General features: G+C 38.3%; 1 protein-coding gene across 1 annotated transcript in view; it reads left to right on the forward strand.

The window, feature by feature from the left end:
* FNDC3A (fibronectin type III domain containing 3A) overlaps positions 1-24,183 on the forward strand; it is a 646,553-nt gene extending 622,370 nt beyond the window's left edge. Inside the window, exons 24-26 of the mRNA XM_053708360.1 lie at positions 4,787-4,953; positions 6,671-6,798; positions 21,734-24,183. Of these exons, the coding sequence (XP_053564335.1) occupies positions 4,787-4,953; positions 6,671-6,798; positions 21,734-22,048 (610 nt within the window). The 3' untranslated portion in view covers positions 22,049-24,183. The remainder of the gene's footprint in view (positions 1-4,786; positions 4,954-6,670; positions 6,799-21,733) is intronic.
* The last annotated feature ends 301 nt before the right edge of the window (positions 24,184-24,484 follow it).

Genomic DNA, 24,484 nt, shown 5'->3' on the forward strand with positions numbered 1-24,484 from the left:
GAGGGGTCTGTCGAGGGGGAAGTTATGCCGACTAACTCTCCCCACGTGTCGGACCCTTCGCCTCCCGCTCGAGGGACACACGCTAATATGGCGCCAAGTACATCAGGGATGCCCATAGCGATTACTTTGCAGGACATGGCTGCAATCATGAATAATACCCTGTCACAGGTATTAGCCAGATTGCCTGAATTGAGAGGCAAGCGCGATAGCTCTGGGGTTAGACGAGATACAGAGCGCGTAAGAGCCATGTCTGATACTGCGTCACAATATGCAGAACCTGAGGACGGAGAGCTTCAGTCTGTGGGTGACGTCTCTGAATCGGGGAGACCTGATTCAGAGATTTCTAATTTTAAATTTAAGCTTGAGAACCTCCGTGTGTTACTTGGGGAGGTATTAGCTGCTCTGAATGACTGTGACACAATTGCAGTCCCAGAGAAATTGTGTAGGCTGGATGAATACTATGCAGTGCCGGTGAGTACTGATGTTTTTCCAATACCTAAAAGGCTTACAGAAATTATTAGTAAGGAGTGGGATAGACCCGGTGTGCCCTTTTCCCCACCTCCTATATTTAGAAAAATGTTTCCAATAGATGCCACTACACAGGACTTATGGCAGACAGTACCTAAGGTGGAGGGAGCAGTTTCTACTTTAGCAAAGCGTACCACTTTCCCGGTTGAGGACAGTTGTGCTTTTTCAGATCCAATGGATAAAAAATTAGAGGGTTGCCTTAAGAAAATATTTATTCAACAAGGTTTTATTTTACAGCCCCTTGCATGCATTGCACCTGTCACTGCTGCGGCGGCGGCGTTCTGGTTTGAGGCCCTGGAAGAGGCCATCCATACAGCTCCATTGACTGAAATTATTTACAAGCTTATAACACTTAAGCTAGCTAACTCATTTGTTTCTGATGCCATTGTTCATTTGACTAAACTAACGGCTAAGAATTCCGGATTCGCCATCCAGGTGCGTAGGGCGCTATGACTTAAATCCTGGTCAGCTGATGTGACTTCAAAGTCTAAATTACTTAACATTCCGTTCAAGGGGCAGACCTTATTCGGGCCTGGTTTGAAAGAAATTATTGCTGACATTACTGGAGGTAAGGGTCATACCCTTCCTCAGGACAGGGCTAAATCAAGGGCTAAACAGTCTAATTTTCGTGCCTTTCGAAATTTCAAGGCAGGTGCAGGATCAGCTCCCTCTACTTCAAAACAAGAGGGAACTTTTCCTCAATCTAAGCAGGCCTGGAAACCTACCCAGTCCTGGAACAAGGGCAAGCAGGCCAGAAAGCCTGCTGCTGCCTCCAAGACAGCATGAAGGAGCGGCCCCCTATCCGACAACAGATCTAGTAGGGGGCAGACTCTCTCTGTTCGCCCAGGCGTGGGCAAGAGATGTTCAGGATCCCTGGGCGTTGGAGATCATATCTCAGGGATATCTTCTGGACTTCAAAGCTTCTCCCCCACAAGGGAGATTTCACCTTTCAAGATTATCTGCAAACCAGATAAAGAAAGAGGCATTCCTAAGCTGCGTGCAAGACCTCCTTGTAATGGGAGTGATCCATCCAGTTCCGCGGACGGAACAAGGACAGGGGTTTTATTCAAATCTGTTTGTGGTTCCCAAAAAAGAGGGAACCTTCAGACCAATTTTGGATCTAAAGATCCTAAACAAATTCCTCAGAGTTCCATCATTCAAGATGGAAACTATTCGAACCATTTTACCCATGATCCAAGAGTGTCAGTACATGACCACAGTGGACTTAAAGGATGCCTACCTTCACATTCCGATCCACAAGAATCATCATCGGTTCCTGAGGTTTGCCTTTCTAGACAGGCATTACCAGTTTGTAGCTCTTCCATTCGGGTTGGCTACAGCCCCAAGAATTTTTACAAAGGTTCTGGGCTCACTTCTGGCGGTTCTAAGACCGCGAGGCATAGCGGTGGCTCCTTACCTAGACGACATCCTGATACAGGCGTCACGCTTTCAAATTGCCAAGTCTCATACAGAGATAGTTCTGGCATTTCTGAGGTCGCATGGGTGGAAAGTGAACGAAGAAAAGAGTTCTCTATCTCCTCTCACAAGGGTTTCCTTCCTAGGGACTCTGATAGATTCTATAGAAATGAAAATTTACCTGACGGAGTCCAGGTTATCAAAACTTCTAAATGCTTGCCATGTTCTTCACTCCATTCCACGCCCCACGGTGGCTCAGTGCATGGAAGTAATCGGCTTAATGGTAGCGGCGATGGACATAGTGCCATTTGCGCGCCTGCATCTCAGACCGCTGCAATTATGCATGCTCAGTCAGTGGAATGGGGATTACACAGATTTGTCCCCTCTACTAAATCTGGATCAGGAAACCAGAGATTCTCTTCTCTGGTGGTTATCTCGGGTCCATCTGTCCAAAGGTATGACCTTTCGCAGGCCAGATTGGACCATTGTAACAACAGACGCCAGCCTTCTAGGTTGGGGTGCAGTCTGGAACTCCCTGAAGGCTCAGGGTTCATGGACTCAGGAGGAGAAACTCCTCCCAATAAATATTCTGGAGTTAAGAGCAATATTCAATGCTCTTCTAGCTTGGCCTCAGTTAGCAACACTGAGGTTCATCAGATTTCAGTCGGACAACATCACGACTGTGGCTTACATCATCCATCAAGGGGGGACCAGGAGTTCCCTAGCGATGTCAGAAGTCTCCAAGATAATTCGCTGGGCAGAGACTCACTCTTGCCACCTATCAGCGATCCATATCCCAGGGGTAGAGAACTGGGAGGCGGATTTTCTAAGTCGTCAGACTTTTCATCCGGGGGAGTGGGAACTCCATCCGGAGGCGTTTGCTCAATTGGTTCTCCGTTGGGGCAAACCAGAACTGGATCTCATGGCGTCTCGCCAGAATGCCAAGCTTCCTTGTTACGGATCCAGGTCCAGGGACCCAGAAGCGGCACTGATAGATGCTCTAGCAGCGCCTTGGTTCTTCAACCTGGCCTATGTGTTTCAACCGTTTCCTCTGCTCCCTCGTCTGATTGCCAAAATCAAACAGGAGAGAGCATCGGTGATATTGATAGCGCCTGCGTGGCCACACAGGACCTGGTATGCAGACCTAGTGGACATGTCATCCTTTCCACCATGGACTCTGCCTCTGAGACAAGACCTTCTAATACAAGGTCCTTTCAATCATCCGAATCTACTTTCTCTGAGACTGACTGCATGGAGATTGAATGCTTGATCCTATCAAAGCGTGGCTTCTCCGAGTCAGTAATTGATACCTTAATACAGGCACGAAAGCCTGTCACCAGGAAAATTTACCACAAGATTTGGCGTAAATATCTTCATTGGTGTGAATCCAAGAATTACTCATGGAGTAGGGTTAGGATTCCTAGGATATTGTCCTTCCTCCAAGAGGGTTTGGACATAGGACTATCATCTAGTTCTTTAAAGGGACAGATTTCTGCTCTGTCTATTCTTTTACACAAGCGTCTGGCAGAAGTTCCAGACGTTCAGGCATTTTGTCAGGTTTTAGTTAGAATTAAGCCCGTGTTTAAACCTGTTGCTCCCCCATGGAGCTTAAACTTGGTTCTTAAAGTTCTTCAAGGGGTTCCGTTTGAACCCCTTCATTCTATTGATATTAAACTTCTATCATGGAAAGTTCTTTTTCTGATGGCTATTTCCTCGGCTTGAAGAGTCTCTGAGTTATCTACCTTACATTGTGATTCTCCTTATCTGATCTTTCAATCAGATAAAGTAGTTCTGCGTACAAAACCTGGGTTTTTACCTAAGGTGGTTTCTAACAAGAATATCAATCAAGAGATTGTTGTTCCATCATTATGCCCTAATCCTTCTTCAAAGAAGGAACGTCTTTTGCATAATCTAGACATAGTCCATGCATTGAAGTTTTTACTTGCAGGCTACTAAAGATTTTCGCCAAACATCTCACCTGTTTGTTATTTATTCTGGACAGAGGAGAGGTCAAAAGGCCTCGGCAACCTCTCTTTCTTTTTGGCTTTGGAGTATAATCCGTTTAGCATATGAGACTGCTGGACAGCAGCCCCCTGAAAGAATTACAGCTCATTCTACTAGAGCTGTGGCTTCTACCTGGGCCTTTAAAAATGAGGCCTCTGTTGAACAGATTTGCAAGGCTGCGACTTGGTCTTCGCTTCATACCTTTTCAAAATTTTACAAATTTGATACTTTTGCTTCTTCGGAGGCTGTTTTTGGGAGAAAGGTTCTACAGGCAGTGGTTCCTTCCGTTTAAGTTCCTGCCTTGTCTCTCCCATCATCCGTGTACTTAAGCTTTGGTATTGGTATCCCACAAGTAATGGATGATCCGTGGACTGGATACACTTAACAAGAGAAAACATAATTTATGCTTACCTGATAAATTTATTTCTCTTGTAGTGTATCCAGTCCACGGCCCGCCCTGTCCTTTTAAGGCAGGTCTAAATTTTAATTAAACTTCAGTCACCACTGCACCCTATGATTTCTCCTTTCTCGGCTTGTTTCGGTCGAATGACTGGATATGGCAGTTAGGGGAGGAGCTATATAGCAGCTCTGCTGTGGGTTATCCTCTTGCAACTTCCTGTTGGGGAAGAAGAATATCCCACAAGTAATGGATGATCCGTGGACTGGATGCACTACAAGAGAAATAAATTTATCAGGTAAGCATAAATTATGTTTTTTTTATGTTTATTTTGTTTCTTGATCATAGTTGTTCTATAAAAGTCTTTTTAAGCACATTGTTTTAGGTTTAATAGATTTCAAGCACAATATAAACATATTATTAATATTATTTAATTTTCAGATTTGTATCCTTATATAGAGGACCATGTCATACATATAAAGTACAAAGGCTCAATGAGTCAACATCATATACATTTCGTATTCAGGCCTGTAATGAGGCTGGGGAGGGACCCTTTTCCACAGAATACATTTTTACAACTCCCAAATCACTTCCACCTGCCTTAAAAGGTAAGTTTGTACAGTGTGTAGAATTATTGCATTGTAAAAAGGATTTTTGCCAAGTTATGTTTTTTTTCTTCTTCATATTCCTTTAATATTAGGGTTTAAATAAATCTAGAAAGTATTAGTGCCAATGTTATGTAGAGTCTAGGAAGATTTTTATTAGCCGGGGGAAGGAACAATTCTAGAGATATATATTATACCTTAAGGAGCCATAAGTACATTGTAAAGGGACATTAAATTGTTGGCTACAAATACAATAACATGGTTACTAATTACCTTGCTATTTTCTCCTGTGCTTGTAGCGCTCCTAAAGCTATTCACCCAGATCAATTCCTTCCAGGTGCCTGTTGCTAAAGCACCATATCTAAATGCTGCCATCTTGAAGCTTAGGTTTTCTTGCAGCCTATAACAGAAGCAGCAACTGCATTGGACACTTAATATTATAACGCACCATACAGAGTGGAAGCTGTAGATTATTACAGTATTTACACAGTTCAAAAGTTACATACACTATATTTAAAAATCCCAGAGGAATAATATCAAGGGGAAAAACTGTTAATCTCCCATTCTGAATCATGCGCATTAACCCAAAAGGCACAATACAGCTGTCAAAAAGCTCTATGAATGTGCACCGCTTCCGTCACAAGGGGTGAGAATACCTAAGGTGGCGGCCTTTATTACCCTGGGCAACTTCACCAGTCAACACCTATAAGGGGTTAAAATAAGAGAGCTGTTGCCACAGGAGGAAAAACATGGTGAGAGTAGTAACTGATTCTGTTTAATGTGTTCTGACTATATGGGTTATAGGGAGCTCCTTCCTCTGCTTTAAATTACAGTATACAAAAAAAATATATCTGATGATGTAAAGTCCACAGACTTACTGGTAAACATTCCAATCCTATAATAATTCCCATGTAAATTGCCCTGCATGTCTTTTTACATTGTTTTTAAAGTCAGTCATTCAAATCCATTAAAAACCACAACTGTGATCCACGTCACATTAGTGGTACAAAAACACCCCATCTACTGCACAGCTGAACATATTGACACTTGTTCTCCAATTTACCAGAAAATACTTAAAATTGATATTTTTGATGTGTTTTGTGACATTTTTTTGTTTTGCGAAACAGTTAACCAGAGTTCTGAGGATGCGCTAACCTGATGCGTGTTAACTTCAATTGCGCTCAAGCGACCATGTTTACTTTCAACTTGTAATACGGTCTTAATCTAGCCCTCAATTGGTTGAATTAAAAAAAAAACTGCATGCAAACATATTAAGTCATAATCTACACTAAATCAAAAATCTGTTGGTTGTGTAGCTCGTTTGTGGGTTGTTGTTTTTTTGTTTTGTTTTGTTTTTTATGTTTAAAACTAGGTTTTCATGTTATTTTGTTTTAAATTCAATCAGTTTTGCTAATACACATAGTGGCTCTTATAATTGGTTTAGAATGGCTTAGAAAAAGAAGCAATGACTCACCCAACCAAGCTGCCATAGCATTTGTTCCTGTGACAATTCAAATAGATTGGATCTGATACAAAATAATTGTAATCATTGGGAGAAAACTGAAAAAGATTTGGTACATATAACCTTTTTTTTATTTTTTTTATTAAAGGAATTAGGGTCTTCTTTTAGCAGAAGGCTAAGATTAGGCTCAAATGATTTGTTCTTAGAATCTGAAACAAAACTTTTGTACATTTATTTATTTATTTTTGCTGCTTGAAGCCCCAAGAATAGACCGAATAAATGATCACAGCTGTGAAGTTACTTGGGAATCTTTACAGCCCATGAAGGGAGATCCTGTAATCTACACTTTGCAAGTGATGGCTGGGAAGGATTCTGAATTTAAACAGGTATCTGAAAAAAACTTTCTGGTTCTTAATAGATTCTATTAAAAATGTCTCATGTAACAACATTTATATATATGTAGCTTATTAATTCAATTTAAAATTCACTAGCGAAAATGCCCACAAACATTCACGAATCATAAAAGTGTCACAACAGTTGTCTATAATTAAATACAAGTTTCCCCTAAGGCAACAAATTAGCTATTGTTATTTAAGTTTTGGCGCACGATTGTGCCTTATATTTAAAGGGACAGTTCACCCAAAAATGTTCTCCCCTTTAAATTATTCCCAATGATCTTTCTTTCATGTAATTAGCAAGAGTCCATGAGCTAGTGATGTATGGGATATACATTCCTACCAGGAGGGGCAAAGTTTCCCAAACCTCAAAATGCCTATAAATAAACCCCTCACCACACCCACAATTCAGTTTTACAAACTTTGCCTCCTATGGAGGTGGTGAAGTAAGTTTGTGCTAGATTCTACGTTGATATGCGCTCCGCAGCAAGTTGGAGCCCGGTTTTCCTCTCAGCGTGCAGTGAATGTCAGAGGGATGTGAGGAGAGTATTGCCTATTTGAATGCAGTGATCTCCTTCTACGGGGTCTATTTCATAGGTTCTCTGTTATCGGTCGTAGAGATTCATCTCTTACCTCCCTTTTCAGATCGACGATATACTCTTATTTATATACCATTACCTCTGCTGATTTTCGTTTCAGTACTGGTTTGGCTTTCTACAAACATGTAGATGAGTGTCCTGGGGTAAGTAAATCTTATTTTCTGTGACACTCTAAGCTATGGTTGGGCACTTTATTTATAAAGTTCTAAATATATGTATTCAAACATTTATTTGCCTTGACTCAGGATGTTCAACATTCCTTATTTTCATTCAGTTTCATATTTGGGATAATGCATTTGAATCAATTTTTTTCTTACCTTAAAATTTGACTCTTTTTTCCCTGTGGGCTGTTAGGCTCGCGGGGGCTGAAAATGCTTCATTTTATTGCGTCATTCTTGGCGCGGACTTTTTTGGCGCAAAAATTATTTTCTGTTTCCGGCGTCATACGTGTTGCCGGAAGTTGCATCATTTTTTGACGTCCTTTTGCGCCAAAAATGTCGGCGTTCCGGATGTGGCGTCATTTTTGGCGCCAAAAAGCATTTTGGCGCCAAATAATGTGGGCGTCTTATTTGGCGCCAAAAAATATGGGCGTCGCTTTTGTCTCCACATTATTTCAGTCTCATTTTTTCTTTGCTTCTGGTTACTAGAAGCTTGTTTATTGGCATTTTTCCCATTCCTGAAACTGTCATTTAAGGAATTTGATAAATTTTGCTTTATATGTTGTTTTTTCTCTTACATATTGCAAGATGTCTCACGTTGCATCTGAGTCAGAATATACTTCAGGAAAATCGCTGTCTAGTGCTGGAACTACCAAAGCTAAGTGTATCTGCTGTAAACTTTTGGTAGCTATTCCTCCGGCTGTTGTTTGTATTAATTGTCATGACAAACTTGTTAAAGCAGATAATATTTCCTTTAGTAATGTACCATTGCCTGTTGCAGTTCCTTCAACATCTAAGGTGCAGAATGTTCCTGATAACATAAGAGATTTTGTTTCTGAATCCATCAAGAAGGCTATGTCTGTTATTTCTCCTTCTAGTAAACATAAAAAATCTTTTAAAACTTCTCTCTCTACAGATGAATTTTTAAATGAACATCATCATTCTGATTCTGATGACTCATCTGGTTCAGAGGATTCTGTCTCAGAGATTGATGCTGATAAATCTTCATATTTATTTAAAATGGAATTTATTCGTTCTTTACTTAAAGAAGTACTAATTGCTTTAGAAATAGAGGATTCTGGTCCTCTTGATACTAATTCTAAACGTTTAGATAAGGTATTTAAATCTCCTGTGGTTATTCCAGAAGTTTTTCCTGTTCCTAATGCTATTTCTGAAGTAATTTCCAGAGAATGGGATAAATTGGGTAATTCATTTACTCCTTCTTAACGTTTTAAGCAATTATATCCTGTGCCGTCTGACAGATTAGAAGTTTGGGACAAAATCCCTAAAGTCGATGAGGCTATTTCTACCCTTGCTAAACGTACTACTATTCCTACGTCTGATGGTACTTCGTTTAAAGATCCTTTAGATAGGAAAATTGAATCCTTTCTAAGAAAAGCTTATCTGTGTTCAGGTAATCTTCTTAGACATGCTATATCATTGGCTGATGTTGCTGCAGCTTCAACTTTTTGGTTGGAGACTTTAGCGCAACAAGTAACAGATCATGATTCTCATAATATTATTATTCTTCTTCAGCATGCTAATAATTTTATCTGTGATGCCATTTTTGATATTATCAGAGTTGATGTCAGGTTTATGTCTCTAGCTATTTTAGCTAGAAGAGCTTTATGGCTTAAAACTTGGAATGCTGATATGGCTTCTAAATCAACTCTACTTTCCATTTCTTTCCAGGGTAACAAATTATTTGGTTTTCAGTTGGATTCTATTATCTCAACTGTTACTGGTGGGAAAGGAACTTTTTTACCACAGGATAAAAAATCTAAGGGTAAAAACAGGGCTAATAATCGTTTTCGTTCCTTTCGTTTCAACAAAGAACAAAAGCCTGATCCTTCATCCTCAGGAGCAGTTTCAGTTTGGAAACCATCTCCAGTCTGGAATAAATCCAAGCCTTCTAGAAAGGCAAAGCCTGCTTCTAAGTCCACATGCGGCCCTCATTCCAGCTCAGTTGGTAGGGGGCAGGTTACGTTTTTTCAAAGAAATTTGGATCAATTCTGTTCACAATCTTTGGATTCAGAACATTGTTTCAGAAGGGTACAGAATTGGTTTCAAGATGAGACCTCCTGCAAAGAGATTTTTTCTTTCCCGTGTCCCAGTAAATCCAGTGAAAGCTCAAGCATTTCTAAATTGTGTTTCAGATCTAGAGTTGGCTGGAGTAATTATGCCAGTTCCAGTTCTGGAACAGGGGATGGGGTTTTATTCAAATCTCTTCATTGTACCAAAGAAGGAGAATTCCTTCAGACCAGTTCTGGATCTAAAAATATTGAATCGTTATGTAAGGATACCAACGTTCAAAATGGTAACTGTAAGGACTATCTTGCCTTTTGTTCAGCAAGGGCATTATATGTCCACAATAGATTTACAGGATGCATATCTGCATATTCCGATTCATCCAGATCATTATCAGTTCCTGAGATTCTCTTTTCTGGACAAGCATTACCAGTTTGTGGCTCTGCCGTTTGGCCTAGCTACAGCTCCAAGAATTTTTACAAAGGTTCTCGGTGCCCTTCTGTCTGTAATCAGAGAACAGGTTATTGTGGTATTTCCTTATTTGGACGATATCTTGGTACTTGCTCAGTCTTTACATTTAGCAGAATCTCATACGAATCGACTTGTGTTGTTTCTTCAAGATCATGGTTGGAGGATCAATTCACCAAAAAGTTCATTGATTCCTCAGACAAGGGTAACCTTTCTGGGTTTCCAGATAGATTCAGTGTCCATGACTCTGTCTTTAACAGACAAGAGACGTCTAAAATTGATTTCAGCTTGTCGAAACCTTCAGTCACAATCATTCCCTTCGGTAGCCTTATGCATGGAAATTCTAGGTCTTATGACTGCTGCATCGGACGCGATCCCCTTTGCTCGTTTTCACATGCGACCTCTTCAGCTCTGTATGCTGAATCAATGGTGCAAGGATTACACAAAGATATCTCAATTAATATCTTTAAAACCGATTGTACGACACTCTCTAACGTGGTGGACAGATCACCATCGTTTAATTCAGGGGGCTTCTTTTGTGCTTCCGACCTGGACTGTAATTTCAACAGATGCAAGTCTCACAGGTTGGGGAGCTGTGTGGGGATCTCTGACGGCACAAGGAGTTTGGGAATCTCAGGAGGTGAGATTACCGATCAATATTTTGGAACTCCGTGCAATTTTCAGAGCTCTTCAGTCTTTGCCTCTTCTGAAGAGAGAATCGTTCATTTGTTTTCAGACAGACAATGTCACTACTGTGGCATACATCAATCATCAAGGAGGGACTCACAGTCCTCTGGCTATGAAAGAAGTATCTCGAATTCTGGTTTGGGCGGAATTCAGCTCCTGTCTCATATCTGCGGTTCATATCCCAGGTATAGACAATTGGGAAGCGGATTATCTCAGTCGCCAAACGTTGCATCCGGGCGAATGGTCTCTTCACCCAGAGGTATTTCTTCAGATTGTTCAAATGTGGGAGCTTCCAGAAATAGATCTGATGGCGTCTCATCTAAACAAGAAACTTCCCAGGTATCTGTCCAGATCCCGGGATCCTCAGGCGGAAGCAGTGGATGCATTATCACTTCCTTGGAAGTATCATCCTGCTTATATCTTTCCGCCTCTAGTTCTTCTTCCAAGAGTAATCTCCAAGATTCTGAAGGAATGCTCGTTTGTTCTGCTGGTAGCTCCGGCATGGCCTCAAAGGTTTTGGTATGCGGATCTTGTCTGGATGGCCTCTTGCCATCCGTGGACTCTTCCGCTACGACCAGACCTTCTGTCGCAAGGTCCTTTTTTCCATCAGGATCTCAAATCCTTAAATTTAAAGGTATGGAGATTGAACGCTTGATTCTTGGTCAAAGAGGTTTCTCTGACTCTGTGATTAATACTATGTTACAGGCTCGTAAATCTGTATCCAGAGAGATATATTATAGAGTCTGGAAGACTTATATTTCTTGGTGTCTTTCTCATCATTTTTCTTGGCATTCTTTTAGAATTCCGAGAATTTTACAGTTTCTTCAGGATGGTTTAGATAAAGGTTTATCCGCAAGTTCTTTGAAAGGACGAATCTCTGCTCTTTCTGTTCTTTTTGACAGAAAGATTGCTAATCTTCCTGATATTCATTGTTTTGTTTGGTTTTTATAAAACCTGTCATTAAGTCAATTTCTCCTCCTTGGAGTTTGAATTTGGTTCTGGGGGCTCTTCAAGCTCCTCCGTTTGAACCTATGCATTCATTGGACATTAAATTACTTTCTTGGAAAGTTTTGTTCCTTTTGGCAATCTCTTCTGCCAGAAGAGTTTCTGAATTATCTGCTCTTTCTTGTGAGTCTCCTTTTCTGATTTTTCATCAGGATAAGGCAGTGTTGCGAACTTCTTTTGAATTTTTACCTAAAGTTGTGAATTCTAACAACATTAGTAGAGAAATTGTGGTTCCTTCATTATGTCCTAATCCTAAGAATTCTAAGGAGAAATCATTGCATTCTTTGGATGTTGTTAGAGCTTTGAAATATTATGTTGAAGCTACTAAGTCTTTCCGAAAGACTTCTAGTTTATTTGTTATCTTTTCCGGTTCTAGAAAAGGCCAGAAAGCTTCTGCCATTTCTTTGGCATCTTGGTTGAAATCTTTAATTCATCTTGCCTATGTTGAGTCGGGTAAAACTCAGCCTCAAAGGATTACAGCTCATTCTACTAGGTCAGTTTCTACTTCCTGGGCGTTTAGGAATGAAGCTTCGATTGATCAGATTTGCAAAGCAGCAACTTGGTCCTCTTTGCATACTTTTACTAAATTCTACCATTTTGATGTATTTTCTTCTTCTGAAGCAGTTTTTGGTAGAAAAGTACTTCAGGCAGCGGTTTCAGTTTGAATCTTCTGCTTATGTTTTTCATTAAACTTTATTTTGGGTGTGGATTATTTTCAGCAGGAATTGGCTGTGTTGCGAACTTCTTTTGAATTTTTACCTAAAGTTGTGAATTCTAACAACATTAGTAGAGAAATTGTGGTTCCTTCATTATGTCCTAATCCTAAGAATTCTAAGGAGAAATCATTGCATTCTTTGGATGTTGTTAGAGCTTTGAAATATTATGTTGAAGCTACTAAGTCTTTCCGAAAGACTTCTAGTTTATTTGTTATCTTTTCCGGTTCTAGAAAAGGCCAGAAAGCTTCTGCCATTTCTTTGGCATCTTGGTTGAAATCTTTAATTCATCTTGCCTATGTTGAGTCGGGTAAAACTCAGCCTCAAAGGATTACAGCTCATTCTACTAGGTCAGTTTCTACTTCCTGGGCGTTTAGGAATGAAGCTTCGATTGATCAGATTTGCAAAGCAGCAACTTGGTCCTCTTTGCATACTTTTACTAAATTCTACCATTTTGATGTATTTTCTTCTTCTGAAGCAGTTTTTGGTAGAAAAGTACTTCAGGCAGCGGTTTCAGTTTGAATCTTCTGCTTATGTTTTTCATTAAACTTTATTTTGGGTGTGGATTATTTTCAGCAGGAATTGGCTGTCTTTATTTTATCCCTCCCTCTCTAGTGACTCTTGCGTGGAAAGATCCACATCTTGGGTAATCATTATCCCATACGTCACTAGCTCATGGACTCTTGCTAATTACATGAAAGAAAACATAATTTATGTAAGAACTTACCTGATAAATTCATTTCTTTCATATTAGCAAGAGTCCATGAGGCCCGCCCTTTTTTTGTGGTGGTTATGATTTTTGTATAAAGCACAATTATTCCAATTCCTTATTTTATATGCTTTCGCACTTTTTTATCACCCCACTTCTTGGCTATTCGTTAAACTGAATTGTGGGTGTGGTGAGGGGTGTATTTATAGGCATTTTGAGGTTTGGGAAACTTTGCCCCTCCTGGTAGGAATGTATATCCCATACGTCACTAGCTCATGGACTCTTGCTAATATGAAAGAAATGAATTTATCAGGTAAGTTCTTACATAAATTATGTTTTTTTACCTGCTAGAGTGTATTAAATTGGTTACAAGTAGCTCATTTACTCCTATTTCAGCATTTGAAATAGCTGATTTAGCCTGTGGTATAGCCACCTATACTGAAAGTTTTGATACTGGAGTATATGCTATTGACAAGCCTAAGTAAACACAGCCAACAAAAGAAGTTACACTCTCAGTGGGCTGCTCGATAGTTTAGTTATAAAATGATAATTGTCCATTGTTCTCTCTATGTATTGAGCTTTGTTGTTCCAGACAAATATAAGATAAGGAAGCAAGTGTGTGTACACAAAGTGATAACATAATGAGATCTGATATTACCTGAAGCTCAACCCATTGTAATAGGCTGTTGTTTCAAAGCACAAAATCAGCTACTTCATATACACAAATAAGCATAAAAATAAAATTTCTCAAATATTTTATACTCTGCAGTTGGTATAACAAGTTATTTAAAATACATTAATGGAAAAACAATTTTACAGTGAACTGTCCCTTTAACATATTGTAAAACAAATCAGAAATGACCTCATTGTAAACATGTTTTAAGCCCTAATGGTTGCCAAAAAGGGCTAATGTTAACTGCCTTTATACAAGAACATGTTTAGGTTGTAGTAAATTAATAAATTATCGGGATTTACCTCTATGCCAGAACCAACCAGATCCAATGATATTATAATATGCATGTCATGAGAGAGTATTGTATCTTTATTTGTTTTCATCTGTATAAATGGGTATTATCCAAAAATCTGATTTTCAAAGCTAGGCCAACACACAGTGTGCTTACAAAATATCATCATAATTACAGTTTGTGATTTGGTTAAGTAATATGGTCACTCTACTCCCCATTAATAAATTAAGGGGGGAGGGGGGTAAAACAGATGTTTTCAGGACATCCTTTTATACTTGTAGCCAGTGGACATGCAAGAATTGTTCATTTAAATATTTTAAATATTTGCAACCAATATTAGAGCAAAAATAAAGTGTTTCATAAATGTAGAATTTGTACTTGCACAAACTAATTGACTTTAGTTCCAGTTCATGGTCTGTACGTTACAAGGTTAGAGAACACATTTTTTTTTTTCAAAAGACAAGCACATTTAATTTTTGGAATAAAGTGAAATGTAACTTAATTATAACATTGAAATAACAGCAATGCCCTTCTTTTAAATGGATATTGATGTATTTACATGGTCTTCATTAGTATTTCTCACTTGCGCTGGTAATACACAATTATAAGCAATGTACTTTAATTGTATTGTTACCTGAATGTGCTTTTATGTCAGATGGAAAACAGGAAGCTTTGTTTTTCTAATGAAGTTAAGATCTTGAAAATATCTTGCTGATAAATTAATTAATATATCAAGGAAAACTGGGTTGCATTTCTTTAGCAAATACCGTTTCCTGCAAAACTAATTTTAGTAGCTGGTGATTCTTAAAAGGAAAAGAAGTTTAAGGCAGAATATCATCTTACTTGTATAGGGGAAATAACAAAAGTTTAAAGAAGAATCAGAACCAAAATAATAAATGTATCTTCATTAAAGGGACATTAAACACTTTGTGATGGTAATATAAAATGATAAATCGTATATGTAAAAAAAAACACTACAATATGTTTTCATTATTTATTTTGTCCCCTTTACCTGTAATTCCATTCTGAATTTGATTTGTGAGCATTTCAGTTCCTGTTAGAAATGGAAGTGCATAACACTGTTATATCCCATACAGCCATTGGCTGCACACTCCAGTGTCCGTAATTGGCCACAGCAGAGAAAGTGACCTACATTACAACATGGCAGCTCCTATTGTTTTATGGACACTAAAACGTTACACTTATTTTGTCAATATTTATAAAACTATTGAAACTTTAAAAAATACACCTACATGTTATTCTCAGACTAATCTTTCTTTCATGTAATTAGCAAGAGTCCATGAGTTAGTGACGTATGGGATATACATTCCTACCAGGAGGGGCAAAGTTTCCCAAACCTCAAAATGCCTATAAATACACCCCTCACCACATCCACAAATCAGTTTTTACAAACTTTGCCTCCTATGGAGGTGGTGAAGTAAGTTTGTGCTAGATTCTACGTTGATATGCGCTCCGCAGCAGGTTGGAGCCCGGTTTTCCTCTCAGCGTGCAGTGAATGTCAGAGGGATGTGAGGAGAGTATTGCCTATTTGAATGCAGTGATCTCCTTCTACGGGGTCTATTTCATAGGTTCTCTGTTATCGGTCGTAGAGATTCATCTCTTACCTCCCTTTTCAGATCGACGATATACTCTTATATATACCATTTCCTCTACTGATTCTCGTTCCAGTACTGGTTTGGCTTTCTACTACATGTAGATGAGTGTCCTGGGGTAAGTAAGTCTTATTTTCTGTGACACTCTAAGCTATGGTTGGGCACTTTTATATAAAGTTCTAAATATATGTATTCAAACATTTATTTGCCTTGACTCAGGATGTTCAACGTTCCTTATTTCAGACAGTCAGTTTCATATTTGGGATAATGCATATGAATTAATCATTTTTTCTTACCTTAAAAATTTGACTTTTCCCTGTGGGCTGTTAGGCTCGCGGGGGCTGAAAATGCTTCATTTTATTGCGTCATTTTTGGCGCAAATTTTTTTTCTGTTTCCGGCGTCATACGTGTCGCCGGAAGTTGCGTCATTTTTGACGTTTTTTGCGCCAAAGGTGTCGGCGTTCCGGATGTGGCGTCATTTTGGCGCCAAAAGCATTTAGGCGCCAAATAATGTGGGCGTCTTTTTTGGCGCTAAAAAAATATGGGCGTCACTATTGTCTCCACATTATTTAAGTCTCATTATTTTGTGCTTCTGGTTGCTAGAAGCTTGTTCTATGGCATTTTTTTCCCATTCCTGAAACTGTCATTTAAGGAATTTGATCAATTTTGCTTTATATGTTGTTTTTTCTATTACATATTGCAAGATATCCCACGTTGAAGCTGAGTCAGAAGATACTTCTGGAAAATCCCTGCCTGGGGCTGGAGCTACCAAAGCTAAGTATATCTGCTGTAAACTTTTGGTATCTGTTCCTCCAGCTGTTGTTTGTACTGTTTGTCATGACAAACTTGCTAATGCAGATAATATTTCTTTTAGTACTGTTACATTACCTGTTACTGTTCCGTCAACATCTAATACTCAGAGTGTTCCTGATAACATAAGAGATTTTGTTTCTAAATCCATTAAGAAGGCTATGTCTGTTATTCCTCCTTCTAGTAAACGTAAAAAGTCTTTTAAAACTTCTCATTTTTCAGATGAATTTTTAAATGAACATCATCATTCTGATACTGATATTGGTTCTTCTGATTCAGAAGATTCTGTCTCAGAGGTTGATGCTGATAAATCTTCATATTTATTTAAAATGGAATTTATTCGTTCTTTACTTAAAGAAGTCCTAATTGCATTAGAAATTGAGGATTCTAGTCCTCTTGATACTAAATCTAAATGTTTAGATAAGGTTTTTAAATCTCCTGTAGTTATTCCAGAAGTTTTCCTGTCCCTGGTGCTATTTCTGAAGTAATTTCCAGGGAATGGAATAATTTGGGTAATTTTTTTACTCCTTCTAAACGTTTTAAGCAATTATATCCTGTGCCATCTGACAGATCAATTTTGGGACAAAATCCCTAAGGTTGATGGGGCTGTCTCTACTCTTGCTAAGCGTACTACTATTCCTACGGCAGATGGTACTTCCTTTAAGGATCCTTTAGATAGGAAAATTGAATCCTTTCTAAGAAAAGCTTACTTGTGTTCAGGTAATTTTCTTAGACCTGCTATATCTTTAGCGGATGTTGCTGCAGCTTCAACTTTTTGGTTAGAAGCTTTAGCGCAACAAGTAACAGATCATAATTCTCATAGCATTATTATTCTTCTACAACATGCTAATAATTTTATTTGTGATGCCATCTTTGATATCATTAGAGTTGATGTCAGGTATATGTCTCTAGCTATTTTAGCTAGAAGAGCTTTATGGTTTAAAACTTGGAATGCTGATATGTCTTCTAAGTCTACTCTGCTTTCCCTTTCTTTCCAGGGTAATAAATTATTTGGTTCTCAGTTGGATTATATTATCTCAACTGTTACTGGAGGGAAAGGAACTTTTTTACCACAGGATAAAAAATCTAAAGGTAAATTTAGGTCTAATAATCGTTTTCGTTCCTTTCGTCACAACAAGGAACAAAAGCCTGATCCTTCATCCTCAGGAGCGGTATCAGTTTGGAAACCATCTCCAGTCTGGAATAAATCCAAGCCTTTTAGAAAACCAAAGCCAGCTCCCAAGTCCACATGAAGGTGCGGCCCTCATTCCAGCTCAGCTGGTAGGGGGCAGATTACGTTTTTTCAAAGAAATTTGGTTCAATTTCGTTCACAATCTCTGGATTCAGAACATTGATTCAAAAGGGTAAAGAATTGGCTTCAAGATAAGGCCTCCTGCAAAGAGATTTTTTCTTTCCCGTGTCCCAGTAATCCTAGCGAAGGCTCAAGCATTTCTGAAATGTGTTTCAGATCTAGAGTTGGCTGGAGTAATTATACCAGTTCCAGTTCTGGAACAGGGGCTGGGGTTTTATTCTAATCTCTTCATTGTACCAAAGAAGGAGAATTCCTTCAGACCAGTTCTGGATCTAAAAATATTGAATCGTTATGTAAGGATACCAACATTCAAATGGTAACTGTAAGGACTATCCTGCCTTTTGTTCAGCAAGAGCATTATATGTCCACAATAGATTTACAGGGTGCATATCTGCATATTCCGATTCATCCAGATCACTATCAGTTTCTGAGATTCTCTTTTCTAGACAAGCATTACCAGTTTGTGGCTCTACCGTTTGGCCTAGCTACAGCTCCAAGAATTTTTACAAAGGTTCTCGGTGCCCTTCTGTCTGTAATCAGAGAACAGGGTATTGTGGTTTTTCCTTATTTGGACGATATCTTGGTACTTGCTCAGTCTTCACATTTAGCAGAATCTCATACGAATCGACTTGTGTTGTTTCTTCAAGATCATGGTTGGAGGATCAATTTACCAAAAAGTTCATTGATTCCTCAGACAAGGGTAACCTTTTTAGGTTTTCAGATAGATTCATTGTCCATGACTCTGTCTTTGACAGACAAGAGATGTCTGAAGTTGATATCAGCTTGTCGAAACCTTCAGTCACAATCATTCCCTTCGGTAGCTTTATGCATGGAAATTCTAGGTCTTATGACTGCAGCATCGGACGCGATCCCCTTTGCTCGTTTTCACATGCGACCTCTTCAGCTCTGTATGCTGAACCAGTGGTGCAGGGATTTCACAAAGATATCTCAATTAATATCTTTAACACCGATTGTACGACACTCTCTGAGGTGGTGGACAGATCACCATCGTTTAGTTCAGGGGGCTTCTTTTGTTCTTCCGACCTGGACTGTAATTTCAACAGATACAAGTCTGACAGGTTGGGGAGCTGTTTGGGGGTCTCTGACAGCACAAGGGGTTTGGGAATCTCAGGAGGTGAGATTACCGATCAATATTTTGGAACTTCATGCAATTTTCAGAGCTCTTCAGTCATGGCCTCTTCTAAAGAGAGAATCGTTCATTTGTTTTCAGACAGACAATGTCACAACTGTGGCATACATCAATCATCAAGGAGGGACTCACAGTCCTCTGGCTATGAAGGAAGTATCTCGAATTCTGGTATGGGCGGAATCCAGCTCCTGTCTAGTTTCTGCGGTTCATATCCCAGGTATAGACAATTGGGAAGCGGATTATCTCAGCCGCCAAACGTTACATCCGGGCGAATGGTCTCTTCACCCAGAGGTATTTCTTCAGATTGTTCTAATGTGGGGACTTCCAGAAATAGATCTGATGGCCTCTCATCTAAACAAGAAACTTCCCAGGTATCTGTCCAGATCCAGGGATCCTCAAGCGGAAGCAGTGGATGCATTGTCACTTCCTTGGAAGTATCATCCTGCCTATATCTTTCCGCCTCTAGTTCTTCTTCCAAGAGTAATCTCCAAGATTCTGAAGGAATGCTCGTTTGTTCTGCTGGTAGCTCCAGCATGGCCTCACAGGTTTTGGTATGCGGATCTTGTCCGGATGGCCTCTTGCCAACCGTGGACTCTTCCGTTAAGACCAGACCTTTTGTCGCAAGGTCCTTTTTTCCATCAGGATCTCAAATCCTTAAATTTAAAGGTATGGAGATTGAACGCTTGATTCTTAGTCAAAGAGGTTTCTCTGACTCTGTGATTAATACTATGTTACAGGCTCGTAAATCTGTATCTAGGGAGATATATTATAGAGTCTGGAAGACTTATATTTCTTGGTGTCTTTCTCATCATTTTCCTGGCATTCTTTTAGAATTCTGAGAATTTTACAATTTCTTCAGGATGGTTTGGATAAAGGTTTGTCTGCAAGTTCTTTGAAAGGACAAATCTCTGCTCTTTCTGTTCTTTTTCACAGAAAGATTGCTAATCTTCCTGATATTCATTGTTTTGTACAAGCTTTGGTTCGTATAAAACCTGTCATTAAGTCAATTTCTCCTCCTTGGAGTTTGAATTTGGTTCTGGGGGCTCTTCAAGCTCCTCCGTTTGAACCTATGCATTCGTTGGACATCAAATTACTTTCTTGGAAAGTTTTGTTCCTTTTGTCTATCTCTTCTGCCAGACGAGTTTCTGAATTATCTGTTTTTTCTTGTGAGTCTCCTTTTCTGATTTTTCATCAGGATAAGGCGGTGTTGCGAACTTCTTTTAAATTTTTACCTAAGGTTGTGAATTCTAACAACATTAGTAGAGAAATTGTGGTTCCTTCATTGTGTCCTAATCCTAAGAATTCTAAGGAGAGATCATTGCATTCTTTGGATGTTGTTAGAGCTTTGAAATATTATGTTGAAGCTACTAAGAATTTCCGAAAGACTTCTAGTCTATTTGTTATCTTTTCCGGTTCTAGGAAAGGTCAGAAGGCCTCTGCCATTTCTTTGGCATCTTGGTTGAAATCTTTAATTCATCATGCTTATGTTGAGTCGGGTAAAACTCCGCCTCAAAGGATTACAGCTCATTCTACTAGGTCAGTTTCTACTTCCTGGGCGTTTAGGAATGAAGCTTCGGTTGATCAGATTTGCAAAGCAGCAACTTGGTCTTCTTTGCATACTTTTACTAAATTCTACCATTTTGATGTGTTTTCTTCTTCTGAAGCTATTTTTGGTAGAAAAGTACTTCAGGCAGCTGTTTCAGTTTGAATCTTCTGCTTATAATTTAAACTTTATTTTGGGTGTGGATTATTTTTCAGCGGAATTGGCTGTCTTTATTTTATCCCTCCCTCTCTAGTGACTCTTGCGTGGAAAGATCCACATCTTGGGTAGTCATTATCCCATACGTCACTAGCTCATGGACTCTTGCTAATTACATGAAAGAAAACATAATTTATGTAAGAACTTACCTGATAAATTCATTTATTTCATATTACCAAGAGTCCATGAGGCCCACCCTTTTTTGTGGTGGTTATGATTTTTTTGTATAAAGCACAATTATTCCAATTCCTTATTTTTTATGCTTTCGCACTTTTTTCTTATCACCCCACTTCTTGGCTATTCGTTAAACTGATTTGTGGGTGTGGTGAGGGGTGTATTTATAGGCATTTTGAGGTTTGGGAAACTTTGCCCCTCCTGGTAGGAATGTATATCCCATACGTCACTAGCTCATGGACTCTTGCTAATATGAAAGAAATGAATTTATCAGGTAAGTTCTTACATAAATTATGTTTTTCCTAATGCCTCATTCTGTATAACCTTTATTAATATTTAATGTCCCTTTAAATAATTATATTATTTCAAATAGTATACATTTTTTAAACAAGATGAGAAAACGACATAGTTTTAGATGCAGATGTTTGAATGTTGCGCTTATTCATACAAGAGCATGCAGATTGCAATCACTAGTGAAGTGATTGTGAGTGATTTGAGGCTATACAAGCGTTACCTGTAAGTATAATCACTTGTTATTAAACTGCTATTTGCACAAGGTGGGATTACACCCAATACATTTTTTATAGATGATATATCCAAGGGACGCTATCAAGGTTGGAGCCAAAGGATTTAGGGACCATTAATCTTTTAATCTGAATGTTTTCTTAATACGTTTGTAAATGAATTGCTGCATGCTATGGTTTATAAAACATACAGAATGATATTCTAGCATGTCAGACAACATGCAGTAATACCCAGGTATCTATTCTTTGCAGATTTATAAGGGACCCAGCACATCGCACCGTTACTCTGCCCTCCAGTTGAACTGTGAATATCGTTTCCGCGTATGTGCCATTCGCCAGTGCCAAGATGCTGCAGGACCTCAGGATTTAATTGGTCCTTACAGCGCCACAGTCCTTTTCATTTCTCACAGGAGTGAACCACAAACCAGCACCAACAAAGACACTGTGGAAGCCACAAGGACAACAAGGACGCTTAGTGATGAGCAGTGTGCTGCCGTCATCCTTGTGCTGTTTGCTATTTTCTCCATTCTAATTGCCTTTATTATACAATACTTTGTTATCAAATGAGAGAAACCCATCTAGCTTTACCCATTCCATTTTTACTTTACGTCCTAAAAATAATTACATTTATTTTTTTGAACTCTTGCTTTTAAAAACTGGTGGCATAAGCACAGCATTGCAAATACTGTAGAATGCCATGTTTTCATCCACATGAACCACCATGCTACCGTCTCACGGGCCTAATGACTCTAAGGTACACTTAAGCCACCAGGCAGGCCATGATTCTTTACAATGCCATTTTATTTAATGTTTACACGTCCAATGATTCTCGCCTGCTCCATAGATTCAGAATCAGGTCTATGGAGGAATAATAAACAGATTTGATTTTTTAGAGGGTCACCTTAAGTGCTGCAAAAAAATGTAAAAGGGGAATGCTGTGAACGGAATCTTAGCGCTGTACTTCTACCTCTTCTGTGTCTTCATTTTTAACATTTTTCCTGCCTGGTACATTGCAGGCTCCTGTTATTGGGAAATCATGTTGGAGGTTCAACTCAGGCAGAAAAAAAAACACACAACTGGAATTTCTAGCATAGTCAATTAAAACAAACCAATAAATATATAAATAATTACATGTATATATATATATATATATATATATATATATATATATATAATTCACTGCAGATATCAATCAGATAATGATAACAGAACTGTAAGATGCCTAATGAAAAATGCCTTTGTAGAAGAATACAACATGGAGACACAGGAAATCTAATCTCACTTTTAGGCACAAGTTTAACCCACCTTTAAAACTTTGGTTAATAATTAACCTATAATCACCAGGGCATCTTGAGGGAAGGGTCCATAAGACAGTACAGGGGTTAATACATTTCTCTTACTTTGCTGCAGATATCCAGGTTTGCTCCAGCACTTTAGGTAAAGCATATCTATGTATGTGTCTAAGTATCAATTTGTTATCACTGATTTTTACTGTCTTAATCCAACTGCCCCCTTGATTTCCATCAGAGCTAAGCATTGAACGTGTTATCTTAGTTTTTCCTCTCACCAAAACTTTGTAATTTGCACCTGAATCTTTTTAAGCTGCTTTATTACTTGGGAAAAAAAAAATGTTTAATGTTATGTCTGTCAGGATTCTGTACCAAACTGTTGATTGCATGTAGTTTAATGTTGCATAGGAGCACTTTGCAATTGCATAATTCCTGTTCTGTGAGCTTGTGTTGGTGAGTTCTGGAATGATCAGATTGAAGTATGACTGACAATTTCACAATGAACTGCCAGCTTATGTGAAGCTTCTGCTATAACTATTTAAAAACAATTGTACCACATTCACACTGTTATACACTTTTTACATAATTTGCTTTATTTTTAATTTATTATATCAGACTATTGAATCACTAATGTTTTAGTTGTGTTGGCATTAGCATTTTAATGGAATCAAGCACTTCTATCTGTTCAAACAGAAGCTGTTTTGTGCTTTCGAGATCTTCAGAGACTTGTTCCTTTAATAGACAATGGGCATGTAATGTTTTTGTTTCTCTGTCATATCTGTGTTGTAGAATGTTTTTGTTACAACAAATTATAAACATAGGTCTTCTGATAGTAATAATTCTCTGTCTTTGAATTGTGATGTGTTTACTTTTTAATTATTATTTTTTTGTTAATTTTTATGTATTGGCTAATATGTTTTCAAATAACACACTCATAATAAATATATATATATATTATTTTTTCTAGAACCTTCTAAAAGTGCCATCTTTGGCTGGTATAAATGAGGTTGCGTGTAATAGCCCAGATAGTTCTACGTGGTTGAATGTCTAAAATATGAATTGTCACAGCAGCTAATCTGTAGGAAACTATGTTTTTCAATATTCAAATTAATTACTATTTTTGATAATAAATGTCATTTAATGGTGTATTTGCTATGAAGTAGCAACGCAGATTTCTGCAGTGAAAAAAATAAATAATTTTTAAAGTAACCTTAATTTTACCTCACATTGTACATTCCAAAAAAACTAAACTTTTTAAAATCTTCTAGGTACACTACCAAACAACACTAGAAATGGTATAATGCTGAATTAATTGAAAAAAAGAAAATGTATAAATCTCATATAAATATACATAAACTATGTAGCAAAAAAAAAATCTTTACAATCCATGAAAAATAAAAAGTATCATTCTTTCTCAGTGTGTTCTAGTTGTTTTTTGTTTCTAACAACACTTGATATCATTTGTGCCAGCCTTGAGCATATTTTTCTCTGGGCCACACATATATAGTATATTGGACTTCTGTTATTTTTTTGGAAACACAAAACAAGCCATCCTTTATTGAACAAACGAATGAATGCGACTCAGAAATGTAGTTGATTCATTAATTCGGTTAAAACCGTTACTCCAAAGGTGGGAATTAGTTTTTCCTGCAGGAGGGAAAAGCTTCAGATTTACAGTTCTACACTAATCAATAGTGATCCAGCAACATCACTT

This window comes from Bombina bombina, chromosome 3 (assembly GCF_027579735.1).
Source record: "Bombina bombina isolate aBomBom1 chromosome 3, aBomBom1.pri, whole genome shotgun sequence".
Taxonomy (NCBI): domain Eukaryota; kingdom Metazoa; phylum Chordata; class Amphibia; order Anura; family Bombinatoridae; genus Bombina; species Bombina bombina.